Source organism: Fringilla coelebs (assembly GCF_963513975.1).
Source record: "Fringilla coelebs genome assembly, chromosome: 2".
NCBI lineage: Eukaryota > Metazoa > Chordata > Aves > Passeriformes > Fringillidae > Fringilla > Fringilla coelebs.
In genome coordinates, this window is record NC_140029.1 from 68628104 (window position 1) to 68653813 (window position 25710).

The 25710-nt window shown below is 43.1% G+C and overlaps 1 protein-coding gene across 7 annotated transcripts in view; it reads left to right on the forward strand.

Moving 5' to 3' along the window:
• STARD13 (StAR related lipid transfer domain containing 13) overlaps window positions 1-20097 on the forward strand; it is a 282866-nt gene extending 262769 nt beyond the window's left edge. For all 7 annotated transcript variants that reach the window (XM_084201227.1, XM_084201228.1, XM_084201229.1 and 4 more), the window contains 8 exons: window positions 1962-2121; window positions 6108-6306; window positions 9396-9603; window positions 10492-10606; window positions 11365-11586; window positions 13496-13713; window positions 16735-16911; window positions 17257-20097. In XM_084201227.1, the coding sequence (XP_084057353.1) occupies window positions 1962-2121; window positions 6108-6306; window positions 9396-9603; window positions 10492-10606; window positions 11365-11586; window positions 13496-13713; window positions 16735-16911; window positions 17257-17374 (1417 nt within the window). In that variant the 3' untranslated portion in view covers window positions 17375-20097. The remainder of the gene's footprint in view (window positions 1-1961; window positions 2122-6107; window positions 6307-9395; window positions 9604-10491; window positions 10607-11364; window positions 11587-13495; window positions 13714-16734; window positions 16912-17256) is intronic.
• Window positions 20098-25710: the final 5613 nt, after the last annotated feature.

Consider the following 25710-nt stretch of genomic DNA (forward strand, 5'->3'; position numbering starts at 1 on the left):
TTGAAACTGTCCCTTTTAATCCATTGCTGCCTCGTGGCTTGTTGGCAGAGTGAGAAATAGATCCTGGAAATCTGGCTTCATTCCTGTGCTCTAACAGAGAGACAACCCTGGCCTTTTGAACAATGCTACAGTTCCAGAAAAATAAACAGGAATAGGAGAGAGTGACTATAAAGTAGGAAAAGTTTACAGTAAGTCTTACCCAGTATTCATTTGGTGATTCAAAAAGAAACAGCTGCTGCTTCATGTGTTTGATACTGCTTTGTTTGTGCTTTAAAAGAAGGGTTAGAATAGTTATGGGACTTCTCTCTAGAAATCAAAGATGCTGGCTTTGGCCTAGGCCTGGACCTGTGTTAGAGGGAGCTTGCAGCCCTGGCAGCTGTGACAGCTACCTGGTCACTCAGGGAGTGGAGGGAAGCGCACATGGATGGGAATGCTCACTATGTGGCTCCTTCTCTAGCAACTGGCTACAGAAACCTGCATATTTCATGGTACAAAAACCCTGGTGGGCCCCACAGATTGAGGTAAAACAGAAATGGAAATGGGCATTGTAGTGATTTTGGTTCACTAATAAGAGTTTAAAAGTATCTGAGAAATAATCAAAACAATGACAGAATCTTTCCCTAATACACTAAGGCACCCAGTCCAGATACAGTATGACTTGATATTTATATTGTGATTTTCATGCTGAAAGCACCTCCCCAAAATCCCACTAAATTCATCTGTGAGCTACGTTAAGAAAAGTTTTCCCTTAGAAATGGAAAAATAGATACAATTGATACATGTGAGATTCACCTCACTGACATCAGTCATTAGGAAGTTAAAAGAGGAATCTGTTATAAATCTGATCTGAGAAAGTCAGGTTGGCTGTTTGTGGTCAGAGGAAAGAGACAGGCAACCTCAAAGCAGCCCATTATATCCAAGGCTGAGGGTTTGGGTCACCTTCCAGAGACGTCTCTCTCTAGAGTGGGTATAGAGGTAGCCCAGACAGCTGACTCTTTCTAAATCTCTGTAAGATAACCAAAATTCAGTAAAACTAATCCCCATTTCACTGCTCTCCTTTGGAGCACTCCCTGTGGCTAGCTGGCATCTGCACTGAAATGAATCTTACCTTACCCAGCTTCAAATAAGCAGACTAGAATACAGCAAATTCTAGGTCCTGCTGTTTGTACAAGGTTTTCATCTGAGAGATATTTCTTCAGTTTTTATGATCAGTCTCTAAGGATTTTTAAGAGAGGCACTGTAAATAGCTGTAGAGTTACACACTGTACTTCTTCAGTAGGTAATTTAAAATGAGTTTTTACTTCTTCCCACACAGATGACAAAACTCTTAGTCACATTCAGGTCATATTCATCTTTCTTATTTTAATTCCATGGCAGTCATGACTCCCAAAAAGGGAATCCAGTTGGTTCTTGTTTTCATCACAATTTTTTGAAGAAAGCAAGCTCACCAGCTTTCACTTAAGTTACTCAACTAGAATAAATAATATAACACGAGGGAGGAATCTGACACATAGGGATTTCCCACCATCATTTCTTATTGTAAAGTTTTAGTCAATAGAAATACTAAATCATGTAACTGGTAGTAGATCAAAATCATCGGCATGTTAGAACCTCCTTTTCCCTCAGATACCCTCTCCACTCAGGTTTGCTCTGCCAATCTTGTGAGTCCCTAAAAGATGCTTTAAACCAGCTTTTGTTGGCTTCAGCTGGATGACACCTGCGTAGTAAGAGGTTCTTGTTGGAACTGATTGTTATGCTATACCTTAGAAACCATCCACTTACAGACATTAAGAAATTAATCAATTATGCAAATTGTAAAGCGTCTGTGTATTGTGCATTAGACATTATTTCACCATCTTTATTAAAAAGGCCCCAGTTACCAATTTCTGTCAGTAGTGTTACTCACAAGGCGTGTAAATACCCTGATTTTTTTCATGCAGCCTGTTCATGTTAATTTTCAGGTCTGTGCCAAAGTTCATGAAGAGGATGAAAGTCCCTGACTACAAGGACAAGAATGTCTTTGGTGTGCCCCTGATAGTTCACGTCCAGAGAACGGGGCAGCCTCTTCCCCAGAGCATCCAACAAGCCCTGCGCTACCTACGGAGCAACTGTCTAGACCAGGTAGGAGCTTTACTCCATGGACTTGTTGGTTTCTTCTGAAAAGCCACTTTTAGCAAGCAACAGTCAGCATTCTTGTACTAAGTGCCAGGATTATTTCCAGATTATTGTCTCTCATGTTGGGCCTCAGTCTCCTCTGGTGATTTGATAGTTGGTGCCAAAACTAAGTTTTCCATTTTGAGGTTTGTATCCAGCTAATCTGTTGAAATTTTGTAGTTGTAACAGTCCTGCTGATTTGTATACCACAGTCTACTTCAAAGAACATTTTGAGATCTTCATGTATATTGAATGAAACCTGGGAAGGGATCAGGACTCCTCACTTCTACACATATCTGTACTGTTTATGCTTGGCTGTTGCCATTGAGGGTTAACTGCATTCACCATTTCACAAGATATGGTACAAAAGGTTTTATTTACTTAGCAAAGACAGAAAAGTCCAAGAATAGAGAGCAAACTCAGCAAAATATTCCAAGTATTCTGTTGACAGAGTCAGATATATCCAGATAGTTAGGTCAGCAGGGGTTCAATGCCAAAGCCATTATGGTACGTTGCCTTTTATAGTGTTCTTAGCTACAACAAGCCAGCTGGGACACCCTCATGCTCAAAGTATTTCAGATTTTTTTTTTTTATTCCTTTTAGCTACAGAGGGACATACTAATCATATTTTTACTGTTCTTCCCCTAAGGATGAGGATGTATATTTTTATGAACATAGGACTGGGAGAAACCTCCTGGCTGTTTATGTTCAGTCCTCTACTGTTACTGACCTCATGTGATATGACCTCTTTCATAACTGCCTTTTGATAGTTGTAAGTTCGAAAGGAGCAACCAGCACTTTGCAGATTTTCCTGCTTTCTGAGCACATGAAAAGGGTGGAATTAGTCTGTTTTGAATCTTCACATTTTCTAATCACCATTCTGTTTGCTGTTCAGGATTTTTGTGGGGTGAACAGACATCTTCCCCAAAACTGAAATCTGAAAATTAAAGGCCTTGCAGTGAATCCCAACCATTTCCCTTTGCAGCCAGTGGGAGAGACACGGGTCCTTCCTGTCACTTCTCTCTATAAAGGATCCTGTAGTGGTCAGACCTTGACATCTAACTCCACAGTGTTAAAGTGAGCTGAGATGAGTTCTGCCAGCCATATGTAGTGCAGGAGCTGAGGGGTGGGATGAACAGCTTGTCAGAAATTCATTAAGAGAGGATGAAAGGGAAAGATGCATGGAGACAAGCAGAAGTGATACATTCAGGAGCTAACATGCCTGGTTGCCACAGTGCTCATCTGGGTTTGTGTACTAAGCTGTGTAAAAGCTGTGGAAAGTCAGGGTAGGAAGAAAAGTGATGCAGCAAGCCTGGAATAGTGATGAGATTGGAGGAGATCCCAAATAAGAGGAACAGGAGATGTATGGATAGGAATGGGCTTGTCAGCTAAGAAGCAGAGCCAGAGAAAGAAAGAGAAGAGAGAGGATTAATTGGGGAGAATGTAAAAGGGAATAGAAAGGAGAAAGAAAGAGCTCTTGAGAGATTTGAGGCAATTGAAAGGTGTTGGAAGCCTCAGACAACTGTCTGCTCCATTTGTTTATGGGCTGGGAAGCATCAGAGCTCCGTGAATTTCAGTTCAGCTGTGGTTTCTTCTTAGAGTAAAACTGGGAAAATACTGATTAAAGAAAAGCAGGAGGAGAAGTACAAATTGGGATCCTTTAAAACATCTTTTTACCAAAAACCTTTCTGGGCAAAAACATTGCAGGCAGTTGAGCTCCTCTGCTTTACAGTTACTCCCTTTGTCCCCATTTATTTCAAAGTCTGCTAATGCCTGGACAGAAACCTGGGTAACCTCAGCATACTGCTTATGTGTCTCTCCTGTGCACTGCAGAAGGTGGGCTAGAGTTCAGAACAGGTGTCAGAGCTTCTACTTGGTAAAGTTGTCAGAGCACACACTTGGTAAAGCTGTGGTTGCCCTAAACCATTGCAAGGTCTGGCTCCTGCCACTGAAATCCTTAAACTGGCATGAGGAGTCCCACAGTAACTTGTAGGATATGTAATTCAGTTTCACTTTGTGAAAGAGAAACTGCTTTGACTTTTCCAACTGCATCTTTATTTCTGTCATGCATCATATGGCTGGCTTTACTATCCACACAGCATGAGGATAGTAAAGAGATTGGGGCAGACTAACCTCTGGATTTTAAGTCCCTTTTTATTTACAGAACAAGTCTGTAATAATGCATAACAAAGCCTAAAACATCTTCTTCTATTGAATGAAGAACTCTTTTAATTAATTATTATTTTTTTTCCATTAGTAAAAAAAAGGAAATAGGAGTTTGGATAAATGTCTTTAAACAGAGATCAAGAGCAGTAGAATGATGTGCAGCTGGAGATTGCATGGGTGAGATTTGACATCTGACCTCTCAAATCAGACTTAGCTAGAAGTTTGTAATGGTTGCTTATACCAGCAAGGACACTTTCCATCAAAAAGAGAGAACTGAGCCTGTGGTCTGACATTTATCTACCACAAGCCAAAACCTTATTTTTTGGACAGAATTAGCAAGTCTGTCTTCTTCATCTTCAGCATACATTTCTAAGAGGAAAAGGCATTTAAAAAGAAGAAGGGAAAGGGAAAACCAGATGAAAAGAGCTGGATGTTCTTTCTTGTATGCTCTTGTCAGGAAGAAGAGCAGAGCTTCACTTGGGATCATAAATACAGAACACAGGGCACACTCCTGTTCTCTACTTCCTGTACATAAATTTAGCTCTCAAGTGACACTAAATTCATCAGTAAGAAGACATAGAAGAGCTGCTTCACAGCCAGTCTGGTGCAGCAGTTCCTCTCCATATAAGTAATTAAATAAATACAGCCCCTCACAGAGCTGTGATCTATGTCATGAATGTGCGAGTTAACCAAAGTCCTAAATACCTTCCAGGTGAGCATGGGAGGTGTTCTGGAGAGAGTAGGGTCCTCTGTGAACTCTGTGCTGCTTCCTACTTTGATGTAAGGGGAAAAAGGCCAGAAGGCATTATTCCCTTGCCTTAACTGTTTGTTGATGGACTGTGCCATGCAGGAAGCTGCACAAATCATCAGCGAGACAGCAACCACAGAGGAAAAAGGGTCTATAATTCCCAACTGGAAATGGGCCTTTCCCATAGGTCTCTCTCAATGTTTCAACTTTTTCCCTGCAAAACTGAAGGAAAAACAGTGTTAACACTTCCCAAATGAAACACTGTAAACTCACTTGGGAATAAATAATGTGGTTGAGGCACAGGAATTCACCCCAGGGGGAATTCCGCGGGTGGAGAAGGACAAGAAAGGGCAGCCCTGCCTTGAAGGCATCATTTGAAGAATTACCACTTCCTTTCAAAATAGAAACCAAACAAGATAAAAATTTATCTTAGTGACACTGCACAAGTAATCCCTCTGTGGCCCCCACTCTTGAACTGGACTTTTCAGTGGGATTTGGGGGAACTCTTGAAAGCAGAGAGCATAAAAGGGGAAAAATACATTTGATCTTGATTTTAAAGCTCTACCAGGAAGTACTAATCTTTTGCCACAACATTAATTACTTAGCTAAGCATCATATTTTCCTGCTAGTCTTCAAAATATATACCCAAATAAACATGAGGGGCCAGATTCTCAGCTGGAGTAAATCAACAGTCACCCAAGCCAAGCAAGCCAGGCTGATTTATATCAGCACAGCATCTTGCTTAAACTTCTTGGGCAGCAGAGAAACCACAAGGCACTCTGACCCGTCTCTCTAGGATGGGACAGAGAGCAGCAGCAATATTAACCCTTGCAATCCTTCTGTGGGAGCCTGTGCTTGCCTGAGAGACTTGTAGCACCATCAATTGCATTTGCACATTTTCCTCCTTCTTGCCTAGAGTGAAATAAGCAATCCAAGCTTTGGTCGTGATCCAAGTCCCCACATATAAATGTGTATACCACAAATATACTGTTCAAGTGCCACTTTCCCCTTTCCCCAAGTCAATATGGTGTGTTTTTAGGTGGGTCTGTTCCGGAAATCTGGAGTGAAATCCCGAATCCAGGCCCTGCGCCAGATGAACGAGAGCTCCCCAGAAAATGTCAGCTATGAAGACCAGTCAGCATACGATGTGGCTGACATGGTCAAGCAATTCTTCAGGGACTTGCCAGAACCTCTCCTCACAAGTAAACTAGGAGAGACTTTTCTGCACATCTATCAATGTAAGTTGAAATTTCTACATATTTCTCTTATTATAAACAATTAGAAATGGTTAAGTAGTAATATACTGTAAATAATTTTGGCGTGTTAACACTGGATAGGTTTCTTTCTGCTAGCCTTTGAGATATAAAAACCCCTCTGCCCTCAAAATCTTTCACTAACAGGTCTTTAGAACCAACTTAACATTTCAGTGTCAAATTTAATGGAAAGACAATCTTCATACCAGCCTCACAATCAGAAAGAAGACAGAAGAAAAGGCTGCTGGACACGAAGAGCATGAAGATTCATATTTTTGTCAGATTTCTTTAAATTGTGGGTCCATTTCATGCATTTATATCTCAGTATAAATGAGTCTTCTGAGCATGGATAAGTGGTACTTGACCATGAGAATATGTGTCTCTGTAGTCCCCTTCCTTGCTGTGGCTTCTGATTATTTGTTTTTTCATTATAGTCAATAAAATGTACATGCAAAAACAAGCTGCCTTCATGTAGATCATAAGCTCTATGTAAAGAACTCATAGAGAAAGAAAGAAACCAGGGGATTTCTTCTTTTCTTTCCAGCATAAGCAATCTTCAGAAAAATCTGAGATGCATCAGAATAATGAAAGTCCCTGTGAAACAGGAAATGACTGTGTATCTCTTCTCCAGACTGAGGGAGAAATAAACAGTGAGGAAAACACTGAACAGCCAGAGGAATTAGAGGTTTTTTCCTGACAATGTCTATTATAAGGGCCAGTCAGCCAGCACTCCGGCAGATGCAGCCAGCCTAAGCCAAATAATTGGAAGCACTAAAGAGAAGTGTGTCTAGTCTTTTCACTTGCAGACATTTCAGCTGCCAAAACAATAGAAAGCCATTTTAAAACACTGTGTAATCCCAGTGCTTAAGAATCTCAGATACTTCCGTTGCTTGCCTTTACTGTAAAAATCTGTCTGTGGTGTGCAGTCACTAATGAATTTACCACCACAGTGTCTGTAGCTGGTAGAGAAGGCTGGGATTCTGCATGTGAGAGACAGCACTGCAAATAAATTCAGTGTTCGGCTGTAGGCAATGTCTTGGGACACAAGTTAACTGCAAGAGTTGGTGCCCAGCCCTGGACCATCATTTCCCCTTCTCCTTTCTGGCTCACAAGTTGTCTGCCTGCACACACATTATTAAGCTTGTTCAGAAAAGCAACAGGAATTCTAGCTGGTAATAAAATGGCAGTCACAATCGTTTCCATGGGGAGGTGGCCAAGAGATTATCCACTGCAAGGACATGTTCTGCATGTCCTTGGAAACAAATCACCTCTAAACTATTGCTTGATGAAAATTGGGAATGTGTCTTTGCACAAAAGAGACTGCAAGTAAATTAGCCCCTTGCTACAGGAAAACAGAGATGGCAGATCCCAGTGGCATCAGCATAAGGAGGTCTGTAGCCAGAAGGGCTCCCCTTTTCCAAGACATGAGGCTGAATGGGGAAACATTGATACCAGCCAACAAAAAATATAAAAAGAGGCACGTGCTGACTCTCTAATGTCTGTGTGGTGCTGCAGCAGGGAATCTGAAGAACTTCTCTTTCAGAGAGAAGGGGAAAAGATGAGCTAAGACTGCTAAAATGCACTAGGAGTTAGAGGATTTCAGAAAGACTTGAGGATGGGTCTCTTTAAGCCAAGGTAGGAACAAGAAAAAATGGGCTCTGTAGACACCAGAAAATAATGTTTGGATTAAGAATGAATAGCAAGGGTTTTTTTCCATGTGGCCAACATGGAAATATATTTTTCTGTTTCAGACACTAATGACAAAATTCCTTTCACAGAAAGAAAAATGTTGAAAATTTCTGGGATACCAATTGTATTTCGTAACCTCTGCAATTAAACGAATCTGTAGCTGAGACTTTTTCTTGCCCTTTATTCTGTTTAACAAATTGTTAATGTGAAGGTAGGATTTTTCCTCTCCAAGTGTATTGACAGGAGATTTCTGATTTTCTGGGGCTCGCTGAAGATGTTTTTCATATATCCAATACCTTTTTCATATATCCAGAATGTCTTGAATTGCTGTAACACATAGGCTTTGGGATGAGATTATTAGTGTAGTAGACTATATGGCATACCATTGATGAAACTTTCTCCATTTTCCTACAACTCCCAGTTGTTTAATGTTTACCTGTGACTTGAAGCACTGGCTGATCTGCTCCATGTACCAGACCCATCAGAGCAACAATAAAGGGGAGGGAGGGATTACCAGGAGGTGTTGTGGGAAGGAAAGACACATTCCATGGATTTAGCAAAGGCTCCCCTGACTTCTCAGAAAAACCTGGCCTTGCTGCTTTCAGAAACTTTAGAAGTATTGAGCTATGTTCATTTTGTCTTTCATGTCTGAAAGCTTTTAAAATAAAGTGCTTGTACAAGGCTAGCAGTCAAATCTTAAAAGCTGGCTGTTCCCTCTACTGTAAATCTGCTTTTGTTCTTCTTCCACTCGATTTTACAGAGTACGTAATACCCAGAGGAGGACTTGAAGTCCAAGCTGAGAGAACTTATGGTAGTTTCAGAAATGAATCTGTCTGAGGTGCTATTTAAGCATTTCCACTACTTCTTTCATTAAACTCTTCTACGGTTTAGGACACAAATCTAAGTGTTCCCAAAGCTTCCCTAAGATTTAAACTTCTGTCTTGCCAGGGGACAAAGAAAACCTAAAACATACCATTTAAAGCTATGAGTACTGAGTACTATTCTCCCTTCATAACCTTCAAATGAAGCCCAGTGTCTTTCCTGGGAGCAGCCCTTCAGACAAACCAAGAAATGCCAAACACTGGCGAGGGAAGCTGTGCTTTGTGGAGGAGCAGGAGGAGGAGATCAGGACCAGCTGATCTTTCCCCCTTGGCCTCCTGTCATCTGCCTCTTCCCAGAGCCTAGCTAAGGTGGGAAAGACCCCTGTGAGACAAGCATTACCCAGCACTGCCAGGTCCACCGCTGAAACGCGTCCCTAAGCATCCATCACCTCTGCGCGGGTTTGGAGCAGAGGTGAATGGAGGGGGTGGTGAATGTCTGTGGTAACTTTACCTTTTTGGCTCCTTCCCTGACTTGACCCCCTGGCCGTCCCTTCTCCCTCCCAGATGTGCCCAAGGAGCAGCGGCTGCAGGCGGTGCAGGCGGCCATCATGCTCATGGCCGACGAGAACAGGGAGGTTCTGCAGACCCTGCTCTGCTTCCTCAGCGACGTCACCTCCGTGGAGGAGAATCAGATGACTCCCATGAACATCGCCGTTTGTCTGGCCCCTTCCCTCTTCCATCTCAATATAGTGAAGAAAGAAAGCTCTCCAAGGTATGTTTCTTCTCAGCATTATAAATAGTCACATCCTGAATATGGAGTGATAATTTCAGCGGTATGCAGGAAAAATTTTCCAAGCCATCTGCTTTCCAGCACACATTAAACAGGGCATGGCTTCAGTAAGAGGGGAAAACCCCTGCTGCAGAGCCAGAAGCACACTTGTTTTCACAAGCCCAGCAGGCATTTCAGGTTGTCTGTTGTGAACATGCGGTGCCTGCTTTCCATGTGGAATTTTCAATGGGGCACTAGTGAGTTTTGCATGAGTAATGCTGACTTCTGTAAAGCAAAAGGGGTTGATTTTGCTCTGGTTGAAGTCAAAGATTAACCATGTTTTAAAGGATTTTGATATGTAGATTTTCAATGAGTGGTTTTTTTTTCACTTTCAATTTACTGTCTACATTCTGCCACTCAGGAAACAGGGTTTATTTCAGGCCACATTAAAATTGTAACATGGTGAGTGTAGACTAAACAGGGCATAGCCCAGCTAAACATTAGTGGTCCCTCTTGACTTTTTTCCCTCCCATCTGGTTCAGAATACACTGAGATTCTTGGTCAAGTACATGTATAACCCATCTCTGAACAAGGGCTTTAAGAAGTAACAATGTAAACCACTTTACATCATGTCTGTTAAAAATCCATTTCAAAATGTACAACACATCATGTGGGATATGCATAACCTTTCCTGCTTTTACCTTTGGCTCAGCAATATTTTAGGTAAACATTTTTCCTTTAAAAAAGGCCCAACAGTTTGAGCAGTCTTCTTGATAAATAGAAACTAAAGATAGGGGGTTTTTCTCTCTGATGTTGGGAGTATCCTGCTGGTTTTTGCTTTCATATTAAAAAGATTCAGCTCTTTACCTGAGATACTGAATTCAATTACAGAGTAATACAGAAAAAATATGCAACAGGGAAGCCAGATCAAAAGGACCTCAGTGAAAACCTGGCAGCTACTCAGGGACTTGCTCACATGATAATGGAATGCAACAAACTTTTTGAGGTGAGTGAGAGACTCAAACAGCATTATTCATGGCTACATAATGCAGCACCCTTTGAAGTATTTATGTTTACGTTTATATTTTCTGTCTTGTGTTAGCTCAGAGATTGGTGCCTCACTTATTTGTAAACTTGCTTCATCCAAAGTTTATTTATCTCATTTCTTTATGGCAGCTCCCTTTTAGTATTCAAAAGATGCAGGGTAATTATTCTGTGACAGTTTTAAACCCAAACCACTGGATTAGGAAATTTTAGACTAATTCAAATCAAAATCTGCTAGTGTAAAATTTTATTACAATGCTTTTAAGGCCTCGATTAAAACTTATTCATCTTAAAAATAATTGCCTGTACATTTTATTTCTCTGTGTCGTGCAATGAAGTAAAAATCACATAGAGACCTGCAGTCATTCCTGCAGCTACTTACTCTGCAGCTGGAGGAGAGCAAATGCTCATATCTTCTTTCCCCAGAAACACAAGGCAATATTTCTGAGGGCTCAAGGAGTAACAGTGGGGTATTGACATCCAGTTGATCGGTCTAACACAGTTCTGCATGAGTAGTGCTGTTCTGAGCCATGAGCTGTTTCACTAGGCTATTTTGATCTTCCATCTTGCATAAAGACAGAAACTGGTGTGCATTTTACAGATCCTAGGTTTGTGCAACTGGATGCTGAATGGTCCACCAGCCTAGAAGCACATTGTCTTAAGGAAAAGTTCTCAGCAGGAGATTATCTCTGTGTGTTTTCCCTCCCTTCTGTGGCACAGGTCCCACACGAGATGATCACCCAATCCCGAAACTCCTATGTTGATGCAGAAGTACATTCTCCTACCCTGGACGAGCTTGGGAAACAAGTGGATGAGGAAGGAGGGAACTATCAGATGTACCTAGAAACTCTCATGCAGAATCTCCAGAAAGAAGCAAAAGAGAAATTCAAAGGATGGGTCACATGTTCCAGTGTAGAGAACACAGAACTCGCCTACAAAAAGGTAATTTGGGGAGACATGAAAGAAGCAGTAAAGAAACCAAAGCAAAATACAGCTCAGCTATGGGGCAGCCTGGCCTGTTGCATGGCAAAACTCACACCCTTCTTTCTGGCAAGACACTCTTTTTTTATTTTTTTTTTTTTTTAAGATTACTAAAAGCAGTTAAAATGTAATGTAATAGTCATTCAAGTATGAGATCCCAGAAAAAGGCACTGAAAGCAAGCTGGGGTCTCCAAAATAGATCAAGTCAGTGACACAGCAAACAACACAATCAGAGAGTGAGCTGAGATGTTAAACAACAGGGAACATTACCTGGGCAAGCTCTTTGACTGGGGGACGTGAAAAGTTTCTGACCAGTTCTTGATGTTTGCTAGCAGTTTGGAGAGCACAGCTAGAACATAGGTAATTACAAAACTTTTTCAGGCTCTCCTATGCTTTTTTAAGCAGGCCAGTTTTATCCCTGATCCTTCTGTTCTTTTTAAATGTGGATTTTTGATACTGCAGCTTTTATTAAAATTTCTGAATTTGTTTTAGACTCCATCACTTCTTCAGAGAAAGCCAGACCACTGCAGTGAGACAGAGGGTGCTGCAGGGTCCCCGCAGAGAGTGGAGTTCAGGGCTGCTGGTGACTGAACAGCAAAGCAGAGGTCTCCAAACCAGTAGCAGTTAGCAAGAGAAAGGGATGAATTAGGGATGGGTGGCACTAACTAGGCAGGAGGAGAGCACTGGGAGGAATGTGGGATCTGGATGGTGAGGGGGCAGGAAGCAGCATTATCCCAGCTTGGGAAAGTGCAACCCCTCTGTCAGGGCAAAGAAATTGCAGTTACTGTGGTTTGTAGCCAGCTTCTGGGACTGACCTCACCAGGGAGGGGCTGTGGGACATTGGGGAGAGAGTAACAGGGCTCGGGTGGGAGCAGGATGTGGGACATGGGAGAGAGGGAATAGAGGCCTTTACAGCTGGTGGTCAAGGACCTGTGAGACTACAGGATTGGGAGCCTGGGGGTCCTGGGCAGGGGAAATGAGGAACTGAAAGCTTTGGAGAGAAAGAATTACAGCAACATGAAATAATTTAAGGTGGGAGGTGTGGAAGGTGGGTTTCTGGGGAAACAATCCTGGGTCTATGGGAGGTACTAGAGGTTTCCAAAGTAGTCACATTGGTATATGAGAGCAGGAGGGTAGGGAAGGGTTAGAAGAGCAGGGCTTGCAAGATCCAATGATTACTGCCTGAAATAGGACCCCTAAAACCTTGCAGAAAAGCTGGATGTGTGCAATCTAGGATATTCACCTTGTGCACAGCCCAGCACCTTCTGCTCCCCTTACTGTAAGCTGTGGAGGTGTTTCAAGAAACAGGATCTGTGAGCAAGGAGGAGTTAGCAAATAGTCTGTGCTCTCTGAAAGGTGTTTTCCCAACACCACCCTTGCAGCTATTTTGAGGAGCAAACATCTGTGCACCTGACACATAACTGAATCAATGTATGTTCTGCTCCCCCAGAATTAACCAGGAGAGTTAATGGACCCTCAGTCCCAGGAAGTGTGTAAGATTGCCTAAGGCAGTTGCTTTATTTCAGCCCAGGGTTTCAGTCTCTCATCTCTTTTTACTTCCACAGACACATACTCATCATTACACTTAGGATGTTTGGTCTTGGGAAAGTGTCTGTCACACCAGAAGTAATGCAGAACCTCACTGGCACTATGGGAACTAGTCCAGATATATTCTGCTGTGAGAGCAGAGTAATGAATCACTTCAGGTTTCCATCCAGGACTAGTAGAGCAGCAGCAATAGCAACAATGGTAATGATTAGCAGGGAAATGTGAATGCTCTTAAGCTGAAGTCAGACACACACATTGTGATTTTGTCCTCAGTTATCATCTGCATGTAAATTATCAGGGTTTGTCTTCTTGGTCACTTCAGGTTGGGGATGGGAACCCATTAAGGCTTTGGAAAGCCTCAGTTGAAGTTGAAGCCCCCCCATCAGTTGTCCTGAACCGAGTGCTGAGAGAACGTCACCTCTGGGACGAGGACTTCTTGCAGTGGAAGGTGGTGGAGAGCCTGGACAAGCAGACAGAAGTTTACCAGTACGTTTTGAACACCATGGCTCCTCACCCCGTCCGAGACTTTGTTGTTCTCAGGTAAGCTGAGGGCTGTTCTCTGGTACCTTTGCCTCCTGCAGTGCATAAAGAAGATCTGGACTTATCTCAGCCTTCACATCTGTGTAATTGCTCTCCAGGAACTCTACTTCTGGGCAGCAATGTTGATTTCTCAAACTGAATTAGTCATACACCTACAGCATGCTGACCTTTTCTCTGATGTAATTTGAGCAGCACATACTCCTGAGGCCATAAATATAATTTCTTCCTCAGAACAGATGTCTGATAATAGCTGCTCTTCTCTCTTAGCTTTGTTTGTTGTCAAAACAGTGCAAATAGAACCCAATTGTTTTTTACGCTGCTTTTGCTGTTCTCTGGGGAATGTTTGATGTTTAAGAGCCAAATGTTTAGAAGAGAAGATAGTGGTGCTTTTAAGCTAAGGCTGTTATACAGTGTCTGTATAAGTTATTATCTTAAATTTTCAGTTGGAGTCTTTGTAAATGAAGAAATGCTGATCCATAAGAAATGCTGATCCTAGTGTGGAAATGAACAGAAAGAGGCAGTAGATTTGTATTCTCTCTTCCAGGGGATGACTTCTCTCAAATAAATGTATAGCTGTGTATCAATATTCTACATTCAATCCCAGTTCTGCCATTGTCTATCTGCCTGTACAGAACAGTAAAAAAAAAAAAAAACCCTCTTCTGTCTTTGAAATCCGGGCCTTTGCTTGCTAGGAGCTATTGTGGAGCTGCTGACATATTTCACTTACAGGGTCAGTCCTACAGTTATTTATTGTAGGATGATTTTAGTCCCTGCTTTCTTTGATTGAAATGACGTGCCAGAGAAATACACAGCAGTTTTGACAAAGGAAGAAGTACAGGGAGTCAGAATTGTATTAAAGGGAATGAAGATTGAAGGAAAAAGATGAGCCAAATAAAATATAATTACGAAAGTACATCCCTTTTATGAACTTAAGTAGTCTCTTAAAGGATGACAACATGCAGATATTGTTGGCATAAGGGAAGAATTATTGGAACTCTTAGGGGAAGATTTAAAAAATGCTTTCTGTAACCAATTCTCCCATTACTCTATTTCCTTTGCCTTCCACAGTATACTGGGCTAAATTAACTACTTTATAATCAAATATCTATTATATCTTTTATATAATTATATATCTCTCATTATTTTATAAATAATCTTCTTATATAATGTCATTATCTTGAACCAGTGATAAATTTGGCCCTCTGCATGGCACCGAGAAGATGGTCTGCGAGCGGCAGGGAGGTTTTGATGACCGTAATTTGGTCCTCTCATTTGCCACTTAGTTCACTATTAGGTTTCGTGGTGGTTTATGTTCTTTAAAGACTTGCTGTGCAGTCACATCAGTTAAAGGAAAGCCCTGCTATCGAGTTCTCATTCTTTTCACTGACCCAGGCAGAATGACCCCCGAGGATTGAAATACATATCATAAAAATGAATCCTGGTGGGTTCTTAAGGGCTGAAAACAGCCATCAGGCAGATCTGTCAGATTCTGTTGTCTATCTCTTTTGATTGATATCATTAAGTCTAGAGCAAGGTTACCCAGCAATACCGCAGTCAATTTGATACCTTATGATTGGTGGGAAGTGAACAGTGAAATTATAATACACCTCTGGGGACATGAATAAATATATTTTAACAGATGGCAATTTTCTCCTTCTCAGTCAAACTTTGGGCTGTGAAAGGATCAACTTAGTTGTTCCCTTTTTTTTCAATGTGACAGTCATAACAAGGGGATTAGGCTCCCTAGAGAAGACTCTGATGGTAAGAGGAGAGGAGAAATGTTTCATATGCCTGGGATATGACACAGCTCTCAGCTGCCCTGCCATGTGGATTCTTTTATTAAAGAATCCACAAGTGTTTCATGTTCATTAAGTATGACAGAATTTTGGTGAGTTAGGTGCCATGCCTGATTTTACTACTTGAAGGTATTTAAAGAACTACTGAAACTGGCCTAAATCCATATGACTAGGAACAGGAAACCAAAGTCTTCTGAAAACTCTGGGATAGAGACCTTTCCACTTCCCAAATGGCCCAGTGCTGGGTAGTAACCAAAATGATGTGGGCACAGCTAAACACTGTGCAGGCACTTGCAAGAGGTGGTTCAGCATTTCTCATGCTGGATCTCAGCTGTGATTTCCTTCTCCCATATGTTTCATCTGCCAAAACAGCTCATCAATTTTGTTAATGCCCAGGCACATGTAAAACCTGGTCAGTATCTTCCTGCAGTGTCTTGAATAACAGCTCAGTTTCATGTAAGAAAAATGCAGGATGTAAAAATTATCTGCTGAAGTCCAAACTTCAACAGTCCTTGAAAGCAGCTTACCTGCTAAAATATGATACTTCCCAAGGCAGCATTACCCATCTCAGACAATCCACAGCAAGATGATGCATGTTGCACAGCACAGTGGGAATTTCTCATTTCTTCCCACAGCATAGAAAAGAGCACAGACCTATCCTCTGAGATTCAGTGCAGATGAGAAAGATGTGACACAAGGGTATGTAGAGAATGCTTGCAGAACAACAGAAAAATGTTAAGTACTAAAGTCTAGGAATCTTGAAATCTTGAACTTGGTGGCAAACTTGTCCAGCATGTAAGAGACGATAGAAACCTGGGAGAGGAAAGAAATGGAAGGACATTTTTTTTTTTTTAATTCAGACATCCTTGAAACATATTCTGGGTATGAGTGAGGATTTCAGCTGTGCTAAACTGCATTTCTTGTTCTGTAAGCCTGCACGGGTGCAATGCACACTTTCAGCTTTTGCTCGGTCTTTCTTCTTTCCAAAACTTTTGTCTGACTGCAAAAGGCTCTGTCATGCCCTAGAATACTGATGGTTACAGAATACTCCTGTGGCCATTCCACGTGGCCATGAAACTCTACCAGGGACTCCTAGGACAGTCCACTGGCATTGCAGGCAACAAGGACGGGCAGACAAGGAGACTGTAACTTCAGTTCTGGTTCTTACTCGTGTGCCCAAAAGTTTCATTGCTAATGTGATTCCGTCTTGCATCCATTCCTGCAGGACATGGAGGACAGATTTGCCCAAGGGGATGTGCATGCTGGTTGCCATCTCTGTGGAGCACGAAGAGGCTCCTCTCATGGGAGCCGTGCGAGCCATCGTCATGGACTCCCAGTACTTGATAGAGCCCTGTGGCTCAGGAAAAGCCAGGCTGACCCACATCTGCAGGATTGACCTCAAGTAAGTGTCCCACCTGCACAAAGCAATGTCCCTTCAGCAGGACAGAACCCTCGAGCTCAGATGCTGGGAACAGAGGGCATGGTTAGGGTAGCTTTGCTGCTTCAGAGTTTTCCTGCAGTCTTCTCTCCACTCAGTGCCTACCACTGTTAGATGTGATCTTAGAAACAGAATCTGCTCATTTGATTACTGCAAGGGAGAACATCAGAGTACACTTAAAAAGTCAAGTATTTGAATGGCCACCACCACTGTGGGCAGTGCATAGCAGGAAGCATGGCAAGCACGTTTCTGTGGGGCATGTTTCTTGAGTATTTGAGTTTCTCAATAATTCTCTTTTCATTTCTTCAGAGGACATTCCCCAGAGTGGTACAACAAAGGTTTTGGACATCTGTGTGCAGCAGAAGTTGCCAGGATCAGAAACTCATTTCAACCTCTGATTGCTGAGGGACCAGAAACAAAAATCTGAGGAAGTGTTCCTGGGAGCATGTGAGCATAAATCAGGGTCTGGCAGGGAACAGGAATACTGAAAGCAAAGGTCTGATTTAAGCTGCAGAAATCTGACCAGACCTGGGTCTATACAAAGCTGAAAAAGGAATTTTATAGGAAAGTTCTTTTATTCTGGAGACTTCACCTTCCCCCCTCCCCCACATCCACTCTGTATTAATTTTGATTATTGAACTAAACATTTCTTCAGAGAGCTTTTATTAAAAACAGATTATTGCCATTAATTGTATGTTACATAACTCTGGTATTTAAAGGCTTCTAAGAAGCATATTTTAATTGTAAATAAATAATGTACAGTATGTATATATTTATCTATATTCTATCTATATATATGTATATGTATAAATTAATTATTTTGTATATAACTCAGTGCAAATCACTTGCATCAGCTGGACCTTAAGTGGACCTGTCACTTGTTTCTTAGTGTGTCACTGCTACATAAGCTGTGTTTGCTGTTATCACAGAGCTACCAGGCCTAATTCGTGTGATAACAAACGCCTGTTCCCAAATATGTTTTGTGTTTGTGTGTGCTATGAGAAGGTACCTAGAAATAGATGTAGGAAGAATTACAGGAACTAAGGAAGAAGGAGGTTACAGTGCATTTAAAAATAATGAGGAGGGAATCGGTCTCACCAAATAAAATATATGGAGATGCATCTGAGACAGACATTGTAGAGGCCATTTATGTTCAGCTGCAGAATTTTGACTTTTAGCAGAAGGTGTTGAAAACTTACCTGTTGCCTTAAATGACTGGTGTCTGTCAGTAGAGACCTCACTGTGTGCAGTGTTCCAGGCTCATCCTCAGACAGCACAAGGTAATGCTGTGTGTCCTGAGATGGCTGAAATCAGACTGGTAACTTATTAAGCTGTAAATTAATTTTTTTTGTAAGCATTTTGTCTAGGTTCTGAGTGTTTCTGTATTCTTTCCTTCTCCCATAGAGATGGCTAATCCAAAGCAGGTTTCCCACATCCAGTGGACACAAAGACATGCAGATGAACACCATGCCTTTTAATATTATCACTATACAAACAACTATGCTTTTTTAAGATTTTAAACACATCTTGGAGATTTAAAAGACTAAATAAATACTATTCTTGAAAAGATTGCTTTTATAGTAACAGCGAGCATTTTCATTTTATATTGCACTGTTCTGCATGATCCCACCTCTGTAGGCATTGGTGGGAGCAGGATTAGGACTATGAGGAGTAGGAGCCATTTAAGCCTATTATATAATTTCATTTTCAGGGACCTATTATTTTGCTAATGGAAGAATGCTTTAAAAGTAATAATAATAATTTGTCGACATTGCCTTTGAGGCAGGGTTCCATTTTGTTTTTAACTAACCTACGACCAAAATGTTATTACATCTATGACTCAGTAAGAATGTACAAGCCTGTTAATCCTGTTCTTCATTAATAGCATTTGTTCACTTAGACTTTATTTATTGCTGCATAAACTAGCAGAGTCACTCACAGCCACTGTTTCAGCTCAGTCCTTCCAGGAAAATCCAAAAAGATCAGTATGAGATTGATTAAGCAGGATGCATTTCCTATGTGAAGCTACAGCTTTGTGCCCCGATTCAACGAATGAGGAAGTCCCTTGAAAGCCAGAGATGTGAACATTCCCCAGGTGTGGGAGCTGTGCAGTGGCCTGTGTTTGGTGACAGCTGCTAGAGCATGACCCCACGTGCCATCCTGCACACAATGGGGGCTGTGCTGGCAGGGGACAGCACTGTGAGCTGAGGCAGCACACCTGTGGGAGCTCAGGGTGGACAGAGTGACCCAAGGTGTCCCACAGTGCTCCAGCATGTCCTTGTGAAGGAGCAGGACTCCAAAAAAGTCACTGTCATCTTCACCCATGAGCTGTGTCACCCATGTTTTATTGTGCAAGTCCTAGAATCAGGGATGTTGGCTGCCTGGGAGCTCCTGCCTCGAGTTTATGGCCAACAATAGTTGCAATGTGCAACTATCACGAGCTTTAAGTCCTGCAGACAGGGGAGCACTCACGGGGCTGTTACGTGGCCATGGTGGGGTCTGGCAGTCCCCCGCTGGCTGCAGGGCACTCCCACTGCCCAGGCTCAGCCTTCCCAGGAGCAAACAGTGCCTCCCCAGCTGGGAATGCCATTCCAGAAAGCAGCACCTCCTCCCAAACGCCTGTGGCCATGGCAGCAGATTTCATGCCGGCTGTTTTCCAAAACATGAGCAATTAGAGTACTTCTGCTACATTAGTTTACATAAATACAGCGGTGCCTCAGCATTAACAGGCACAGAATTTCTAGCCCTGGGAATGGCAGTGTCTGACATTAAAAAAATGTCCTAAGGAAAAGAAGGGAAAACCTGGACAGTGGTTTTATCCTGTGTCACAAGTCATTGCTCAGCTGGAAGAGGCCCTGTGCCATCTGCCACCCCTAGCAAGGTAGGGTTGTTTTCCTGCCCTTGCAGAATCTCTGTCATGAGCTTCTGGCATCTCCAAGCCATGTATTGTTGAAATAAGATTTCTTCAAAATGCACATTATGCCATGTCTACCATTCAGCTACCACAGTATTTTGTATTGTTACGTTGATACATTATGATAATTGCATTTTTAAATGTTATGCTCATATCAATACCTCATATTTTTACCTCATCAGTTGGTATCAGTCATTAGTTGTAAATAAATAATTTCAGAGTTGAATAAATTTGCATACACTAAAGAATAGTGTTTCTTTGTGCTCTTTTTTCATCCACTGGCTCAAGAAATGCTGAATTTACACCCTTGATTTCTTTACTGCAACCCACTATACACTAAACTGTTCTAGTTTGGGACTTTGGTAATGACTGCAGGCTCAAAATGCTATTGTTGTCCATTATACTTAGGCTGTAGTATCCTTATGTATACACGAGCTTCATGGCAAAGATTATGTTTTCCAAATTCAGCCATGTTTCTGCATCTGTGTTCTTGTCAATAATTAAGGTCTAGGTTCACAGGAGTGACTGGAGCTGGGTGTGTGCTGGGTTCATATTGTCAGACATCAGCCATCTCAAATCCATCAAGCCATTGCAAAAGAGTAAAAGGGGTAGTGGCATGATAGTGACTTCTGTGGTTTGTCATACACATTCTACAGATGGATTAAATGTTCCTTTGGATGGGTGTTGTGGTATAACCCCAGCTGGTATAACCCCCTCTCTCTATCCCTCTACCTGGAGGGACAGGGAAGGGAATCAGAAAGAGGTAAAACCTATGAGTTAAGAACAGTTTAATAATTGAAATAAAGCAAAACTATTATTGTTGTTGCTGTTACTAATAGTTATTGTTATAATTGCTATTAGTTTTTGTTATTGTTATTATTGTTATTGTTATTATTGCTATTATTAACAACAACAACAAGGAGATAAAAAAGAGAGAGATAAAATCCAAGAAACTCAAATGATGCACAATACAGTTGCTCACCACCCACTGACTGATGCCCAGCCCACCCCTGAACAGCAATTGTTCCCCCCAGCCAACTCCCCCAGTTCATACACTGGTCATGATGTTCTATGGTATGGAATATCCCTTTGGCCAGTTCTGCTCAGCTGCCCTGGCCATGCTCCCTGCCAGCTTCCTGTGCAGCTCCTCACTGGCAGAGCACAGGAAACTGAAAAGTCCTTGACTTAGGGCGAGAACTACTTCACAATAACCAAAACATCACTGTATTACCAACATTATTCCCATACTGAATCCAGCGCTGCAAAAAGAAAATTAACTCTAATGCAGCTTTAAACAGGTCATGTCCCTATATCACTCCAACTCTCTCTTGACTTACTAAAAGAAGCAGTCTCAGAAAACAGGGTGCTGAGCAGAGTCAACTGTGAGAGACCATCTAGGAGGGGATAAGCCTTTATGTCCCATCATTCAGAGAAAGCTCTGTATTGAAATTTGGATTGAAAGAAAGCATTTTTTTTCAAGTGTCTGCCATGGCAGAGCTGGTCAGCTTGTAAGTCCATCCTTTCTTGCAAAAAAGCTGTATGTCAGGCACTCTCATTCCCATTTATCCCTCCCACTCACTGCAGCAATATCAGGGCAATGAGGTTGTCTTAACCTTAGCAGCACCGATACTTCAGCTCCTGGTATGCACAGACTTTTTTGTGTCGAATTCTTGGGTGCCCATCCTCTCTACAACTCCTTGCAGGAGTCACCAGCAGGGCAATCCCTCTGCTTGATGTATTTACACTGCAGGATCAGTGTCACCCTCAGAGGATTTTGGCAGGCCTAAGAGGTGCTGCTCCCTGAAGTGGCTGGTTGCTGTTAGATGAGAGCACAGGCTGAGCACCCTGAGATGACTGTGAGGTGAAAATATTGGAATAAATATCCAGAAGACTGCTGGAGCCTGCCAATCAGATAGAAGAGGATGAAAACACGTACTGCTACTCCAGCTCAGTCGTGATGTGAAAATGCTGGGGAGTGAACACAGACCTTGCCAGACAGAAAGCAGCATGACCCACTCACAATCCCACGGGAATTCAGCATGATCATGTCACGGTCTCCTTGCCAGACGTGTGTCAGCCACAGCTGCACCTGGGCTTCATTTGGATGGGTGCTAGGCCAGGCAGACTATTGTTACAAAGCAGTTACACATCAGGGTGGACAGGACCAGGAATACAAGGCATCGAGCCACAGATTCGCAACAACGTAGGTGTTTGGATTTTCCTCAAATGTACATTTTATGTTGTGACCCTCAATATCCTGGGCCACTCAGCAATACAATGTAGAAAGCCAACAAGTCCCCCAGAGCAGCAATGGATGCAGAGCAGAACCCACTGTGCAACTGCAGGCTGCCCTGCTCCATTGTGCAAGACTCAGCTCAGCAAACACAAGGACGTGTGGAACTCAAGGGCAAACACAGGCCAGAGCAGCGGGTCTGGGTTAATGAGTAAATGAGAGGAAATGTCACAAGCTGCAGAGATCTATTTGCCTGTCCTACATAGGCTGATGTTGGGGAGGTCTCACACACTTGAGATACCCTCCCTAACCCCACAGCAGGTCCCAGACACCAGAGCCTCTATGCCTCTGACAGAGGTCAGGATCTCTTGCACAAAAAGTAACCTGAACCCTTATCTGCTTCCATGCCTTCGACTCCGAAGCAAGGATCTCTATCCCAATACCTTAGTACTGTCCTCTCACAGGTAGTTATTTTCCACTGCTCTTTTCCACTGCCCAAGCCCAGTCCTTGAGCCCAGCATGCCCTCTGTCCTGCTCAGTCCTTGCATGCCTGCCTTCTAACCCAGCCCAGGATGCACAGGAGGATACACCCTTTAGGGTAGGGTGACCATGGCCAGGTGGTCCCAGCTCCGGGTGCAACAGGGAGTCATCATGTCCAGCCTGCCAGGGCTTGAGTACAGAATGTCCTGTGTCCCACAACAGGGACAAAACACCAGGGTAAGGAGTCTCTCTGTTTCTCATTAGGAAGGCCAGAGCACTAAAATAACCATAAGCCCCTGCCCCATTGCAATGACAAGTTGGGGCTTTTGATCCTCTCCCAGGGATGAGAATCCTGCAAGATGGAGAGGCTAAAGGCAGTGAACTGCTCTCTGCCGTGAGCAGAATATTGAACTGCAGTGTGTACGTCCTTAGCAGCAGTTTGCAAGGGGACAGGATGATCTCCTGGCTGTGCTGGAGCTTCAACAAGAAAATACCTGCTTCTGCTGCAAGAGCAGTTGCATGGAGCTCTGCTGGCAGCCAGCTACAGGATTACAGCTTATTTCTTAACCAAAATGCTAAATTCTGTAAAAGACACAAAGGAAGCCTAAAACTACAGATTCTGCTCTATCTCCTGCTCAGAGCAGCTCCAAGCTCCACATGGCCACAAACACAGAGCCAGCATTTACTGCAGGGAGGATTTGCAACAGCTTGTGATTTATGGGAGCAAATTAGCTGCAGGGCCATCTGTCCTTCCCCAGACCACTGGCCTGCTCCTTGCTGGAATGACTGCTGTTCCTTGAGAGGATGTGTATCGAATTACTCTTTTTTTTTTTCTTTTATTTTTAATTAAATAAATGTGGGAACCACAGGTGGTGGAGCAGAGGACAGTAACCCTCTCAGCAGCAGCATCTGTGGCCCAGCAGTGCCCCACCATGTGTGTGGGACAGATGCTGGCTGAGGGCAGCCTGACCCCCAGACCCACCCAGGGTCTGCCACCCCACTTCTCCCTGCTAACACCAGCCAGGCTTGCTCTTCATGGCAGCAGGACATGAAACACCATAGTTGGTCTGGTTTGACAACAGTGAGTCCTTCTTTCGCCCCCAGACTCTCTCATTTTAGAGGTAGTCCAAAGCAGGAAGTTTTTATCAACACCAAAACCCCACGCTTGTGCCTCACTTCTGGCCAACCAGCATCCGAAAGGAGCCCACCATGGCCAGTGTAGAGCACTCTGGGTTCATGGCTGCTCTGGAATTTTGCCCAGTGTTGTCTGGTGCCAGGGGAACAGAAACTCAGACTTGAACCTATGAAGAGAAAGTACAGGATTTTACCTCTTTACCCTGGATTTCTCTTTCCCTGAAGAGTCATGTTCCTTTTCTCCTGGCCCAGGGAGAAGGGATGACACAAGTTCCTTGACCAGGCTCCCAGAACTAGGCTCAACCCCATCTGTTGCTTTGCAAAAGAGGCAAAAAAAAAAATTGTTTAGGAAAACCTTCCCACTGTTCAGTGGGTGTACTTCAGGATCCCAAGCGAGCACTGGGGCTGCTGGTCAGGAAGGACAAACTCTGCTGCTGCAGATGCATTGATGCAGTATTGGCAGCAATGCCTACATGCAGGGCACATCAACAGCTCCTTCTGTGGCCATGGGACACCCAGAACACCATCTCAGAGCCAGTTTTTGTCCCTCTTCTCTGTTTCCTACAAGGCTGGGGAGCCCAAGCCAGCCTGCCCACTAGCACATCATGGATGCTCACCTTTGCCAACAGGGAATCCATCCACCTCATCGTGGAGAGAGCTACCACCTGTGTTTTAATTACATCCCCTTCCCAAACACTGAACCACCCCCCATCCACAAGCATTGCCTTGGATGGGGTTCACTGTCTGGCCATGCTGATGCCCTGCCTTTTAAACCTATGACTGTCCTCACGTCCTTCTCTCCAAGCCAAGGAGGTGCCAGGACACTTGTAAAGTGTTGGGCAGTGACGTTCATCGCACTGCTGAAACCAGCAGGACAGCAATGGAAAACTTTGTGGTTATTATCAATACAAATAAAAATAAAGGTTGTAAATGATGAAAATTAAAAGGGTATCACTGGGTTAAGGCAAAACACAGTATAGCCTCCTTGGCCTCCCAATATGTTTTGCCTTGGGCAACCTTTTCCAGCAATGGCTGGTATTTATCAGCAAAAAGATACAGTTATTGCATTTGGGTTTTTCAAATAATTGAGTAATTTAATCTTTTAAGTGCCTCTGAGATCACTTGCTGTAATTAAAGACAGAAGATGAATGACTGAAGTACAAGAGCATTGGAGGACTTTAAAAATGAATATGTCTTTGACTGCATCTCCTGCTCATTTATGTAATGGTGATCCCACATTAATATGACTAAACAGATAAAAGGAGAAAATAATAAGAGCTTGGTTGCATTATTTTTCTTCCAGCCAGAGGAATGTGCCCGTGAATACCAAGCAGGAGCAACCATGTGCTGCCAAGAGCAGGACCCCGCCGCCTCCTGCTGTGAGGTGCAAGGAAAGGCAATATCCGCTCACGGATGTCGCAGCAATGCGGCAGATAAATTAGTTACAAATGCCTATAAAATTCACAAACTTGCATCAGAATTGGACTTAAAAGCTCAGCAAGTGCTGGGAGAGGCGGCTGCACCACTAGCAGTTTCCTTTATGAGCACTTATTTTCTTAGCCTTTGGAAATAAGACCCATCTAATCCTAGTGGAGAGGGGGAGGCAGAAGGTTTGCTGCAAAGTGAAACTATCGACAAAAAATCTATAAAGCCTGGAAATGGCATTCTGCCTTCTAAGTAAGCAATACACCTTGACATACCTCTGTCATACCTCGGTATTTAGCTCCCCATTTCATAGCACAAGTGTATGTAAGTATGTGCCCAAAGGGGGAAGAAGGGGTGATGAGAGAGCTGGAGCTTGTTCTGCCCCATTCTTGACATAGCACTAAGTGCCTGGGCCGTGGACATCCCAGACTGAAGGAAGAGCAGCCTTGCACCCCTCAAGGCATCCTCCAGGCTGCTCAGAGAGGCTGCAGCCTGCTGGGAAGCTCTCCTCACCTTCTTGCTCCCCTCCCTTTCCTGGCAGGGCACTCTACGGCCTCCAACTGCACTATTGCCAGAC